The sequence below is a fragment of the Trachinotus anak genome, unplaced genomic scaffold, assembly GCF_046630095.1.
Source record: "Trachinotus anak isolate AG129_WGS33_773 ecotype Australia unplaced genomic scaffold, CSIRO_AGI_Tana_v1 ptg000015l, whole genome shotgun sequence".
NCBI classification, from domain to species: Eukaryota; Metazoa; Chordata; class Actinopteri; order Carangiformes; family Carangidae; genus Trachinotus; species Trachinotus anak.
This window is the reverse complement of record NW_027273866.1, coordinates 14,054,431-14,069,149: the sequence shown is the minus strand read 5'-3', so window position 1 is coordinate 14,069,149 and position 14,719 is coordinate 14,054,431. Positions and strand designations below refer to the sequence as shown.

At 40.4% G+C, this 14,719-nt stretch overlaps 2 protein-coding genes across 17 annotated transcripts in view; one reads left to right on the top strand and one right to left on the bottom strand.

Moving 5' to 3' along the window:
* ccdc177 (coiled-coil domain containing 177) overlaps positions 1-14,719 on the bottom strand; it is a 38,601-nt gene that overhangs the window by 6,305 nt on the left and 17,577 nt on the right. For 2 of the 5 annotated variants that reach the window (XM_071498431.1, XM_071498427.1), the window contains exon 1: positions 595-734. The gene's annotated coding sequence lies outside the window, so the exon portion shown is untranslated. Of the gene's footprint in view, positions 1-358; positions 412-594; positions 735-1,728; positions 1,847-14,719 lie in introns of those variants that run through there. The other 3 variants (XM_071498428.1, XM_071498430.1, XM_071498429.1) reach the window with 3 other exon arrangements.
* Positions 10,958-14,719, top strand: part of smoc1 (SPARC related modular calcium binding 1) — a 49,591-nt gene continuing 45,829 nt past the window's right edge. For all 12 annotated transcript variants that reach the window (XM_071498450.1, XM_071498451.1, XM_071498449.1 and 9 more), the window contains exon 1: positions 10,958-11,331. In XM_071498450.1, the coding sequence (XP_071354551.1) occupies positions 11,230-11,331 (102 nt within the window). In that variant the 5' untranslated portion in view covers positions 10,958-11,229. The remainder of the gene's footprint in view (positions 11,332-14,719) is intronic.

Here is a 14,719-nt window from a genome sequence, read left to right as displayed (position 1 = left end):
AATGCAGGTTTAGAGCTGCATGCATGCATGAACACATATTCATGCACTCAATGATTTTACACCAGATGATACTTTTTCCCTTTAGGGAAGTGACATAACAGATGAAAAAACACCACTGTCCTTTAATAGAGAATCTATTTTTGGCAGAGTTACTGGGCTGAGAGAATTTGATTACTCATAGTAATATTTTTCACTCTACATCACACAATCAACCTACAAATCATACCAGGTCCTGCAACATATAGTCTTTCCCAGCTGATAGTCAAAGCTTGATGTAAAAAACCTGCATGAGACTCTATGTGACAAACAAGCCCTGAACACATCATTATTCTCCCTGCTCAATAACATGGACTCACACCTCACACACGGTGAAGGCCTGGACTCTTCTACAGTGTATCAGCGGGACTGGTGCTAAAAAAAAACATATACACTCTTATGAAAAATGACTCTAGGTCCAACAGATCCCATCAGATTGTGTTACATGTGTAGCTGCTGTTTGCTGTGGTGTTACAAAGACATGAATTACTGCTCTTTGATCCTGTGGTGTGGCTGCATTTCATACGGCGTCGCACTACAAAACAAACATCCGCTCACCTGCCAGTTTGCAAAACGTTTTCTAAACCGGTGCTTTGTTCCCCTTTAATCCGTCCAGCCCCCCTTGCTCCCTGCATAATACCAGGCTTCAGGGGAGAAGGCTTCGGCCGTCGACCCAGCGATGGAGCATCACATCGTCGCAACCTCCAGCGACACGACAGACGCAGACGGAGCCTTTCGCAGCCCGTCAGTCGACCGAGCAGCGGAGCTCAGATCTGCCCCCTCCCCGACTGAAATCACACACAGAACCGACCCCTGGGTGAGATTTACTCCGCAGCGGTGGAAGTCTCCTAACCAGCTTCCTCAGTTACTCCCTCAGCAAAGCGCATCCCGTAAACATCCGCGGTCTCCACCTGCCATTCAGCAGCATCCCTCCATCTCAGCCTCCGTAGCTCCGCCCGCTGCTACAACCAAACACAGGCCTGATGGAGCCGGCCGGGTTAGCCTGAAGCAAGTCCCTCCTGTAGGCCCGTCTCCTGTCAGAGACATGGATATGCCTATAAAGGTGAGAGTGTCTTCATAATTATTTTAGTCAGTTTACTAAATTATTTAACACTTTAGAATTTGTTTTGAATGCGAAGTAGTAAAAAAAAAAATCTATAAAATGTCAAACACATTGTATGAAAGTAAAGAGCATCTTTAAAAATCACCAGTCACATCACAGCTGCAGATCAGAGAGGCTGTAACCACTCAGAACAGCCACTAGAGGACACTGTAATATCACTGATCTATAAATGATTTGGCTTCAGCGGCTGAACACCAGCAACAGGTTTTATTGTTGAGATGAAGGTTATCAACAACAGCACACAAACATCTACACAACTTCATGCTTCAGTTCTTAAAACGTTTTTAATGCAGCTGTCTTGACTCCACTTCTATTTTCACACTTTCTTGTTTTTATTTTTATTTCTATTGAAAAGCCACAGTTGTATCTTAACTCTGTTACACCTTGACAGTACTGAACATGTGATTCTCAGTAGTGTGTGTCTGTGTGTAAGTGAATAATCCACCTTAAGGCATGTTTTCTGCATGATGGGCCCTTTTTGCAGAAGACATTTTTAAACTTGGATTCAGTTATAAAATGTACATGATCCTACTTTGTACACGCTGTGATCGTTAGTGTGTGTGATGTACAGACTTACACCAGGGGTGTCTGGTCTCCTCTGGGTTCAAGCTTTGTGGAGATACACAGTGTTCTTCTTTATCTCTGGAGTCTCAATCTCTGCTGCACGGACACACTCCTCACAGAACTCTGGATAAACGCACACACGTAAATACATCAGATACACATCATATATACGGGGGAACTAATTGTCCTCTATGTATTCCAAATAGCAATAAATACATTTCCTACTCTGCTGTGAGAAAGGCCTGTTGTCAAAGACATTCATCTCAGACAGAGCAGAGGCTCCAAACTTCCATCAGATCATATGTGATTGTCTATTTATTGTTATTGGGCCTGTTTAGCATTTATAAGCGGTACATAAACAATTGATAAATTGGTCATAATTGTTTTATTGTAGTTGTAAGCAGATTTACAGCATTTTTAAGGATTATAACTTCTCCTATAAAGACATATTCTATATCATTACATGAGTGTTTTGTTATTTTGTCATTCATCACTAGTTGATACACCAGCATGCACTTATGGATGCTGTCAAACACAAACACGTATATCATCTTACAACTACATTATAGAGTATTATTAATTAAATGAATATAAATCAAATTAGAAATTGAATGTTTATATACTTTATAAATGCTGAATATGGAGCCTTACGGTAAAGACGTGCTGATTTCTTTAAGTCTAAATACAGTTTCCTAAATTTATGAATTATTTCCATTGAAGATAGAAGACAAGATATACAAGATTTCAGAGGTACTTGGTTTCCACAGGTCTAATACAGCCCCAGACTCCACTGACTCTGAATCGGAATAAACTAAAAAAGTTGACGTGTTATTTAATAAACATGAAAGGTCGGGGACAGGACAGCAGCAATAATCCAGACTCTTCTCCCTTCAGTCTACTTCTGCCATCTTAAATCCAAACTTTAAAAGCTAATGGTTGTTACTATTTCCACTGCTATTACTATTGTATTTTCACTACTACAGCTTTTACTACCACTGCTGCCATTAATACAGCCTCTATAATACTAACAACCAGTACTACTGCTGCTGTAGTGCCTCTAACACTTTTACAGAACTTACTACTACTTATACTATTACTGCATCTACATGTTAGTAGCAGAAGAGGTAGAAGCAGCAAGTGCAGTTATTGTTAGAATAAGTTTTATCAGGTCTAGTATTACTACTAGAGTTTATAACAGTAAAAGTTTCCTCTGTTGTGTATTTCTGTGACCTGTCTCTGACTACACACAACCACTACATGAGTAAATGTCGTGTCTTGGTTGAAAACCACTTAAAGAAGACGGACTGGTCTGGTTTGGTCCAGTCAGAGCGGATGAATCAGGATTAGATAACTCTGGGTGAAAATCGCAGTGAGGATGACCCACTAAACTCCTGACCCGGTGTGGGGAACAGTGCGAGTTTAATTGGCCCCGCCCGTGAGCCGTATCAGGAGGACAGTGGGTAACAAGTGACAACAGGGAACGTGCTGGCTGGCTTGTTAACCGGGGGCATGGGGTCTGTGAGGGGGGCCAAAGGGGAGTGGGGCATGGTCTGGTTGCTGCACAGTTCACTGGTGCAGGGGTATGCTCGACAGAATTTTAGTGTTTTTGTTTTTGTTTTTGGTAGGGCATGCTCCCCACCACTAAAACTGGACTGGGGGTTCATCGAGAGGTGAGCTGCTCGGTGCAGTCATAGAGACCACTGCAGCAGCCGGCTGCATTGCGAGGGCCTGGAGCATTCACTCATCTGCTGGTTTTGTACTGGGAACCAGTCTACAGGTGCCATCTCCTGATACAAAAGATTTGTCTTTGAATGTATGTGGTCATTGTCGGGGCAGAAATATTTTTTGATTTGCTTATTGAACTTTTGTTTTTATTTTTTTTGTACCTCTGTCTGTCTTCTCCTCTCAGTTCTTACCATTTTATTTACTTACTTATTACTTATGACCACTGGTAGTTTGCCATTTTGGAAACTACATGCGCAAATATACTTTAAGATAGTACTAACTGTAAAACACAGTCATAAAATATTAAAATAAAAGGAGAACTGGCTCCATCCACTTACCTACTGTCTCTGAGATAATAAAGATGTACAATGTACTCATGCCCATCATCATTAAAAGTCATAATTTTTTCATGCATGATAACTGTCATGCATGGTTTTTCAGAGACATCATTAATCATGCCCTTGGGCTATAAACTGATCTCCTATGTTGGAAAATCTGTTCAAGGACTGAGAGATCCACCAGCAAATGATTGATTAAGAAGTCTGTGGTTAGAATAACAAAGTTGGGGCAGTATCAGAGCAGTTTGGAAGATCTATGTGCCGTTCACTCCACTTCAGAAAGCCAATTTTTACACAGAGGCAAAGCATGAGTCCAGTCAAGAGATTACAGACAGAGAGAAACTCAGACAAAACCACTTTTGGCTGAATGACCCCGGCAGTCAGCAGCCTCAGCTGAGATGAATTCACCCATTTCATTTCTCTTTAAGAGGCAGATCTGATTTTCAGCTCTGCATGCGTGTTGAATTTTGACAAGAACGGATAACGACATGGCAAACAGAGCTGGAAATAAAGAGGATACAGTCGGTCTCAGTGCATTTCCACCTCTTCAGAGGGCTTCTGATTTTCCACATTATTATATTTTACTACTATTGTAAGTGGATCATGCCAAGAGGACACTGCAGGGGTGTTTGCTCAGAGTGGAACATTTTTAGTGAGTGTATAATGCTGTTCAGACAAGCTCAGCTAACCAAATGTGATGATATTCCTGGTACTTTTGACTTACAGTCATATTCATGTGATTTCTTTTACATATTTTGTCAAGTGATATCTGCCTTTGATTTAATATTAATCATTGGTCATTCACTTCTCATATGATGTAAATTTTCACCAGACCATAAAGAGAGCACAACAGGATCTATAACTTGCAATTAAATATGATATTCTTTCACTATTTTCTCTTTAAATTACTTAATTGATTAAAAATATTTGTGATTAATTCTTTATTTGAAGGATGCATGTACTGGATGATGATTAACACAATAGTAATGCTAAAATACATACTTGTACTAAACCAAATGTTTATTTCGTTGACGTTTTCTCTAATTTCAGCAGATTTTCTTGTGCATTACAGGAGAATTTTATCGTTGAGAATTATTCAAGGTGAAAAAAGTCTCTCTTTAATTAAGTTAGTCAGAACCAAGTAACCATATATGTAATGAATTTTAATTTTAAAAAGGTTACAAGCCAAAAAGGCAGCTACTGTACTTCATGTTACTTTATACTTTTTACTCATGACGTTTCATTTACAGCTGTATTTAGTAGTTATTTAGTTATTTTACAAATGTATTTATAGATGAAATTGCCCAATATCATATTAAATAGATAAGATTAACTCAAAGTTGATCACCTAAACCCTTAAAATGCTACTTATACATTAATACAACAGCAAAAAATGGGAATAATATACAATAGTATATCACTCATAGGAGAGTTTTTTTTTTTTTTTTTTACATTGAGAACTCTTATTTTTGCTACTACATTACATTTTAATGGTAATATTATGTAGATTTACTGTCAATGCAGGATTCTACTTGTAATGGGATATTTTTTATAGTATGGCACTGCTTCTTTAATGAAGATATATGAACGCCTCCTCCACCACTGCAAAAAGGCTGGAGAGCACTGGATTACTGGAGCTTAATATTGCCTATTTCAGTCTTTCATATCGGCACAGCAACCAGACAGGAAAATAAACTACAATATCACTGTACGGATATGGATTGTGAGAAAGTTAGCACCACATAAGCACTCAAATGTGAGTGTACAGTACTTTGTGCTGATGTTGTGTTTGTTCTCAACAATCCAGTCTTTTTACTCTCCCTGTCCTGCACACTCGCTGCCCCTGCTGGAACTCACTGGTCCTGTGAAGACTGAGACCTTTCGTTGCCCCCCGTTCACATTTCCAGCCTTGGTTTGCCAACAGAAAGGGACACGTTTTTTGGACAGTTTCAACAACTCCCCCTTCTGACCCTTTGCTTTCTCCAGCCACCGACCCCCTCCCTCTGCTCTGTCTTCTGTGGGATGGTACAGGGGTTCCATGCGGGTGTGGAATAGTCCCCCTCCTCAGTGCAAGGGGAAAAGGTCCCAGAGACAGAGCTGTTAATTCAATCAGCAGAGCGGTATGCTCAATTAGGCATCCATAAGGGCCCTGGATGGGTCCAGGGGCCCTGTAGAGGGCAGGCAGCCCAGTCCCCAGGAGGTATTAATTGTGGATGACAGTGTGTAAACAGTGGGGTGAATAGACAGCGCAGGTGCGGGACACCCCAGTCCAGACTCAATAGCCCTTTTAACACCCGTGGCTCTCTGTTGCCACTTTCTCTTTCATTCTCTCACTATGTAAAAATCCCTCACATCTCTGATTAATGTCATGGATAATTCGGCTTTGTGGGCTTATTTATTTGTTGCTGTGCGTTTCCGTCACCAGGCATGTTTCTACACCAGCTTCAGTCTGTGTGTGTGTGTGTGTGTGTGTTTATGTACGAGTGTGTGTTTGAAGAGGGTAATAAGAGGCCAGGTTTCTGATGTCCACAACTGCTGGCCAGTCAAGGGCTATACACAGCTCCTCGTTTTCAGGAGCTAGTGAAAATTGCGGCCAGTACATGTAAAATATGTGGAATTTATGAAATGAAATCCAGATGACACTTAAAAAGGAGAGGGCTTTCTATCTGACCTCCGATTTTTCCATTCAGCACACCACCCAGCCCCCCTCCCACTGTCTGTCTTTCATTCAGGGCTGTGATTGTGTTTGGTCATGTTTGACAATACTAACTTTTCAAGAGTTATCACACACATTAGAGCACTGCAGTGGTGGAGGAAAGATGTAGATGCAGTACTTTGGTAGTGAACATAGCAATACCTCAGGATAAAAGTACTTCATTACAGAGTCCTGCATTTAAAGTTTTACTAATGTGAAAGTACAGAAGAGTTATAAGCAAAATACACTTCAACAATCTAAAATGAAAGGACACATCATGCAGTGTGTATGTATTAATATATCTTTCTATATAACTGGATGCATTAACATATAAGCAGGATTTCAATGATTGAACCTGACATATTGAGCTAATTTTAACCACTTTATGTACAGTAAGGTACTTTAACCAATAACAAAACTGTTTATATGTTTTGCATGTGAACTTTTAATCTCAAAATCTAACCAGTGACTCCATTGTCAGATAAATGGAGTGGAGTGAAAAATACTGTATTTCCTTCTGAAATGTTGTGGAGTGGAAACAGAAAGTTAAAGAATCAAAATGCAACAGCATTGCTTTTCGTGGCCTATTTCAGTTATATTATTATTTTTATGGGATTATTATGGGATAATTTATCATTGATGAGTCAACATGTAAACTGCATTTCATACCATAGCTGGTCAAAGTAGAGCTAATTCTAACCTCTTTATATCTATAGGGTTGTTTATTTGAAAATATTTAAAAAATCTTAATTTGAAAACTAACTAGTAACTACACCTGTAAAATAATGTAGTGGAGTTAATACAGTCTCTCAGAAATAAAGTGGATTAGAAATATGAAGTCACAAAATTTAAATACTCACTTGAAGCACAAAATAATTGTATATTCAGTACAGTTTGAGCAAATATAATTACAACTACAATGTGCTTTTGTGTATTAAACTGTATATTAAAGATGTTTAAAGACAGTTGCATTAACAATTAACTATAGTTTTAAAATAAATGTAGTCCAGTAAAAAGTACATTACCCTCTAAAATATAGTTGAGTTGAAGTATAAAGTTACAGAAAATGGAAAGTAAAGTACAAATATCTCTAAATTGTGAGTAGAACTTACAGAACAACTCTGCAGAAGTTTCCTCTGTCCTCAGCAGCACAATAGACATTACATTAAAATGATCACAGGGTTTCTCACAACTGAACAAGAACGCAATAAAACACGGGAAAAAGATATGTGCAGCTTTTATTTTGAAAAGAATGTAGTTAATTAAGTATTACACTGTGAATTAGTTATACAACTAGTTTGCACCTCTACTATCACCCACAACATGCAGCACACCACATCTGAACTCTGTGTGTGTGTCTAAATTGTACTTTTTGTACATGTGACATCATGGTTGAACATCTGTGCTAACCCCCCCCCCCCCCCCCCCCCCCCCCCGGCCGTCACATCTCTGGGTGGCCTCTGTCCTGCTCTGTCTGTTTCTGTGTCTACAGACACCTGCTAATTTTCGGCCGTATGTAGTTGGTGTAAGCCGGCGGGGGGACAGCGGCTGGGGCGGCTTTGGAAGAGCCGCTGCAGTAATTGGGAAGTACATTTCCTTTCAGCATGCCCATTCATTCCTTCTTTGTTTTTGTTGTCAGAGGTTTTCTTTCATGCTTGGCCAAATGACAACAGAATTAAAGTGTCGAGCCATGCTTTCCCTACAACAGCTTTACACCCCAGAAAACTTTGTCTTCTTTGTTAGAGGTGGAGGGTTGAAGCGAGAGGGAAGAGCAGATATTAACTGGTCTCGTTAACATTCCAAGAGACACTCCTGTTCCCCCTCTCTGCTCCTCATCCTCACCTCCCACAGCATTTCTCCTCTCACACCGAGAAATGAGTGGACTGGCTGGCACAGAGAGGAGAGGAGAAGGGGGGAGATGTAGCCTCTGGGGTGAGAAACAGCACCAAAGGGAGGTGCAACCCACCTCTCACAGCTCTGGTATTGATACTACATGGATGCTTCGCTGTGTCTCTACAGTGGTCTAATAAATAAGAATCCAGATAATTCACTGTCTGGAGTTTGTTTAGGCCTCAGTTTTTCTCCCTTTATATCCAGCTGCCCCTTCCTTTTTCTTCTCTCCAATTCAGCCTGACCCTCTTCACGAATTCTCTCCATCCTCTCTGAGAAAATAGCTTTACTGAAACCGCCTGGTGCTCACAGAAATCATTAATGCTGACCCTAATTGTGCCAATTCCAGCAGCTCAATAGCTCTAATTACAAGGCTCTTCACTGAGGCACTCAAAAAGCCGCTGAACTGTCATAGCTAACAATTAAAAAATATCTATGGGGACAAAGACTGAGAAAAAAGGATTTTGGGGGGGGGGGTTGTTACCCATTCCTGCAAAGGCTGACCGGATGGCCCTTTTCAGCTCTTAAAAGCCCAGTTTCTGTGGATTGAGGGGTTGCTGAACTGAAGCAGGACACCTGCACTAAACTGCTTCCCTCACTCACCCTCTCCGGTGTCTCCTCCTTCTTTTTAACTCGCTCTCAATGGGCTACACAATTTATCTGAAAGGGAAAAGTTGGAGAAAGAGAGAGAGCACAGAGGGAAACAGAGGGAAAGAGGACGTGGGAGCCAGAAGTTGAGAGTTCGTAGGATGACTACAGTGTGGGACCGGTGGTAGGAGTTCATTCAGTCTGCTTTTATGAAAGGCTGAGCCTTACATAAGAGACACATTAATGCAGCATGATCAGTGGTGGAGACATTTTCAGATCCTTTACTTGAGAAAAAGTGGCAGTACTGCAGTATAAAAATACTTCATTACAAGTAAAAGTAATTGAAGTAGTATGCAAGTATGTAAAAGATTATTCTCAAAATGTACATAAAGGAACAAAAGTAAAAGTACCCATAAAGCAGAAAATGGTTCCCATGTTATATATTATTATATATTATAGCCTATTATTGGATTATTATTATTGATGTGTTAATGTTTAATTAGCATTTTATTTTTGTAGTTGTTTAAACTATTTAATATGCTGTTGGTTCGTCAATGAATAAATGTGTAAAAAGAGAAAAAAATTACAATAATTTCCCCAGAAATGTAAAAGTGTTAAATAACATGAAATGGGAATGTTCATCTACACTTGCACTTAGTTACATTTCACTACAGAGTATAACACATTTTGGTGCCTTTTATATTTTAAATTTGTATGATAAAAATCATACTTTCTTATTGTTTTAAAATAATTTTGTTATTAATTTACAAAATAAGTTGATAAGATGTTTGTTTTACTAAGAGAAGAGGTTTATGTAAATCAAGTTTGCCACAGCTTTTTTAAAAAATCAGATAACTGCTTATTTCTTACATTGCACTGTAACTTCTACTCTTGTATTTCTTTTTTTAATTTTCTTTTTCATTTTTTAAATTTATATCTTAATGCTTTTTTGTATTGTCTTACGTTGCTCTTACATCTTGTCTTAATGCCCTTTATGTTTTATGCAAATCAATCTGAATTGTCTTGCTGTACAAATAAATTTGCCTTGCCTGATTTAATACATAATGGTCAAAAAACTCATCAATTTGATTATTTTAGATGTAATTTCTCACATGCTTTCTTTATTATTCAATTAAATATTAAAAATGCAGCTAATATTAATTTGAGCCTTATCACTCAATCATACTTTCATTTATAGTGGATCCTAAGCAAATGTGGGTATTTGTATATTTCTGAAAAACCATGTTGGCCAATATCCAGCAACTATCAAGGATAAATGTGTTATTACTATTATTTTAATATTATCACCGATCTGTTTAAATCAAGAAATTTATACAAGATATAATAATGTGTTTGTATGTTAGAATAACTTTTAAAAGTTTGTTTTGAAAAAACGCCTCCATACTGGGGTTTCCACTGTGATCAGTGGCCTTACTCCTACAGATAATGAGGTCTAGTCTTAAAAATGCCTTCAAAATATTAACAGTAATTACAAATAAAGTGCCACAGCCAGTCAACCACTGAATCCTCTTCCTACACACACACACCCACACACACACCCAAATCTACAAACACAGGCTGACCCCCTGCAGTGTTCGTGACAGCTATTGACTTTACTCAATAGATGTTTTCCATTGTACCCCAAGTACACAGGCTAAATGTCAAGGCAGCAGGATACTAGGCTATTATAGTGCATTATATGTCTCTGAATGGGGATGAGAACCTAAAATTTGACCTCACAATTGCTCAGCCATTGTCCCTGCTCTCAAAGACTGGTGATAATACACTGAGTGTCCCTGCAGCTGCCGAGTCTCCTGCTCCTCTCTCTGCACTGACCAGAGCAGCCTTTTCTCCTCTGTGGAGTTAAATCTTGGACCAGTTTAAGGTGGGCGTGACTTTAACGCTCAACCTCGCCGTTATTGGACAGCTGAAGTGTCAATCAGCGCTGCTGCTCACGCCTTTGCTTTTAAATGAAGTTGCAATGGATACAGGCGCGACTCAACCTGTGGAAGCCGCGATGAACAGCTGATCCTCCCGCAGTGGATAAAACCAATCACAATGGTCACCGCCAAGTCATGATTTCTCACCCCACGCAGGGCACCGTGAAGAGTTGTTGGAGAAGCAGACAAAGGAAAACAGAGTGGAGAGAGTGAAGGAGTGTTTTTGGAGGAATCCCCCCCCGGTTTGGACCTGTTGATCATCAGTGTGACAGAGGGACCCTGAGCGCTCATCCTACCTGCCGCTCCCTGCTCTGCGCTCACCGACGCTCAATGATGTTATTGTCGAGTTTTCTTATCTTCACCTTTCCTCACTTTTGGGCGCCTCTGCTTCTCTGTTACCTGCCTCATGTCTCCGCACAGAAGCCTCCACGGGTGAGTACACAGGCCGACCTGTGTGTCTGCTGGATCAGTCTCCACACTGTTTTAGATACAGCCTACTGTCCCCGGTCTTATCCCGCGTCATTAATCAACCTGCACAGATTAGCACCAAACTAAACCTTTCAAAAATACTGGCTCCCAGGCGGTGTATGGCTGCATGATGCATGGCTGTGCTGAATGAAGCAGACCTCAGGCAACCCTCTGATGTTACACTGCAGCCTGCCTGAGAGGGAAAGTGCAGAAATACGTAGATCATGAAATAAATACACAATATTATGCAATTAACGAGACCAGGTGTAAACGGGGGGGGGGGGGGGGGGGGGGGGGGGGGGGGTAAATAATGGACCTTAATCGGTGAGTCTGCTGCATAACGAGTCCTTCAAAGAAATCAATGAAGTCAACAACTGGTATCAGATTCAAGGTCTTTCCAGACTGAAACTCCAGGACTCAAACATAACATGTTATGGGGGTGAGACCTGAGTAAACTCGGCCAGTACACAAATGAAATCAACCATTTATTACCGATGAACCTGTCAAATAAAGACGTCCTGCTGCTGCTATAAGCAATGAATGATAATGTTGACAATCCAGTTTGTTCATTTTGAAAGACTTGAAACCACAAACTATGACCAACAAACTTTCAAGGACTTTTCAAGGTCTGTATTGTATTGTGTATATATTACAGAAAATGCCTCTGACTCGTACTTTCAGTTACTCACTGAGCCGCTGTCCTTGAGCATTTTGGTTGTTTTGTCATTTTTGACCTGTTCCAACAATTTTTCATGAGCTCATGGACTCATTAGAGACAAAGACTCCGGGCCAGAGTGCTGTGCTTCTCCAGGTGGGTTAGATGCAACCCACCTAGATCCATGTTCTTAACTTTTGGTTGCACAAATTTAAATTGAATCACATTATAAGACATTATAACAGGCTCTTTACAAAGATATGGAATATAAATTATTCTTATTCTTTTCACTGTGACCACTGACTAGAGTCTACCCAGCATTTCCTCCTCCACAGCATCACTGCTCTAGTCCCCTCTTCTTTTCTAGGACAGGTCTTTGTCGTTGTCACGTCTCTCCATCTCTTTTTTTTTAAACTCTCTCTCCTCTCTCACACACACTGCTTTATTTGTTCTCTCTCTTGTTCGAGCTTTCTTACAACCATCCATAGCACTGTCCAGGCGGAGAGGGAAAGAAGTGATGCGAAGCAGAGGGGAACAGCATTGTTTCAGTTCACAGTAATATTATTTGTGGTCACGGGGGGGTTGGGGGTTGAATATGTAATATCGCCTCACATACTGGAACTATTTCACAATGTCTTTAAGCCCCCCACCCCCACAACACTGTGGTCAAGACTGTTGTATATGGAGAGAGTCACAAGGAATTTATAGTTTGCGTAATCCTCCTGGCCAAATCATGAAGAAATCCAAGTGGCGTGTGTGGTTTCACTGTCATGAAAGTGCATCTGGTGTGGCTGATTCAGGTGGCAGATCTGTGGCTAGCCACACTGGATACAAATGCTAGGATGTTTAGGGAATCAGAAGAAAGATATTTGAAATGTGACTTATTGGACTGATCAATAAGAGATGTAGTGAACATTTTAACTTTCTTCCTGCTAAAGGATTTCATGCTCCTCTGCAGGCTGAAAAACTATCACCCTCTGTCTAAGGAAACCCTTTCAAAACCACAATGGATAAACTCCAAAATACAGAGCGGTCAAAAGACGGCTTTTTAGTGCTCAATAACATAACACTTTACAGACAAAAGCTTTTCACTAGAGTAGCAATGAAAGGCTGAACTTTTCTCCAAGGCTCACTGAACAATCACAGCATCTCTATCAATTTTATCCCGGTCAAATTAAACTCTCTGCATCCACTTCATCCTCCTCCTGGCTTGGATTAGGCACCGAGGAAGAAAAGTCACACAGCCCGTTACACACCCCCACTCACACCACAGTAGATACTTTTAACATTGCTCACAGCTGCTGTAATACCAGAATTCACACCCCCACTTTCCACGTTGATATCAGGGGTGAAAGCCTGAGCTAACTTCACTGCATAGCACTTCTCCTTTCTCATTTCCCCTGAGGCTCACTGATGCAATAGGTGCACAAGTCCAACATTTCTCAGAGCTGGGTAATACGAGTAATAGGTAAACTAACTAAGCTTTAGACAGTTCAAACTGTTTTGCCTTGTGATTGTTGCTGTTTGTGTAGTTCAGATAAGTGTGTCCTGTCCACACTGCCTTCATCCTTTACTGTTTTAGTCATTTGTTCATCAGCTAGTGGGAGGACAGCCCCACTCTGATGATAAGGATGTGTGATGATGGTTAAGGATGGCGATCGCAGATGATGGAAGTGCAACTATGTCTCTGCATAACCTGCCATGGTAAAGACACAGGCTAATTATTTAGTTAGATGAAATGGCAGTGAAGAAAAAACATGATCTCACCAAAAAAAAAACCAAACTTCTTATAAATTTTGATCCAAAATGATGCTTTCTTCGGAGTCCAGGGAGATTAAGGTTCATGTCTATTTGCACTTCTTAACGACTGCAACAAGATATTTTGCTGTTTTTCTGGTCGTATTACCAGGCATGATCTGTCTAATGAGGCAGGTGGTGGACAGGCAGGCAAAGTTTCATTTCCACTACATTTTTTTCACTGAGAAATCTGTTTCCCAGGGGGCATGTGTGTTCACAGACCGAGGCTAACAAACAAGACTGCCATCCACATTTACCCATCTATCCTAAATCCCCCTCATCAAATCAACCTGTTAGTGCCAGTGTTGGGATGTGATGATCAGTCAACCTGCATACTTAAGAGACAGCATCAGTGAAGACTCATAAAGTCATTGAAAAACAAACAAACAGCCAGGCCTGAGTGGTGAAGCAGCCAAGACTGCATACCTTCAGCATGGGAAAGTGGAGCTCTGGTCCAAAGGCAGGAAAGCCTTTTTATTGGTGTGAGGTAGATCACAGCCACAGTGCAGGTGTGAGAGGTCTGCATGTAAGGTATGGATGCACGTGCCTGTGGGGGATTGTTGCATGGTCAGCCAGTGACTCTTAATTATGCTTACAGTGCACAAAGGTCAGGCCTGGACTGAGTGATGTTAAGGGGAAGTGTCATGTGTAAAGTTCTAAACAGGTATTAGTGTTAGGTCTATGCCATACTGGCCAATTTGTCAACAGTAAACACTCAGTCAGGTTTTGGTGACTTGTGGGAGGAATCATATAGAAGAAAAACTAAAAAAGCAGCAGAGATATCAGCTTTCACTTTCCATTAGCTGCGGGATACAATGTATTTTTCCAGACTGATAAACCCATATCACTTTCTGTTTTCCCCTGGACTTGAAAGAAATAGAAAAAAACAAGTTCACATTT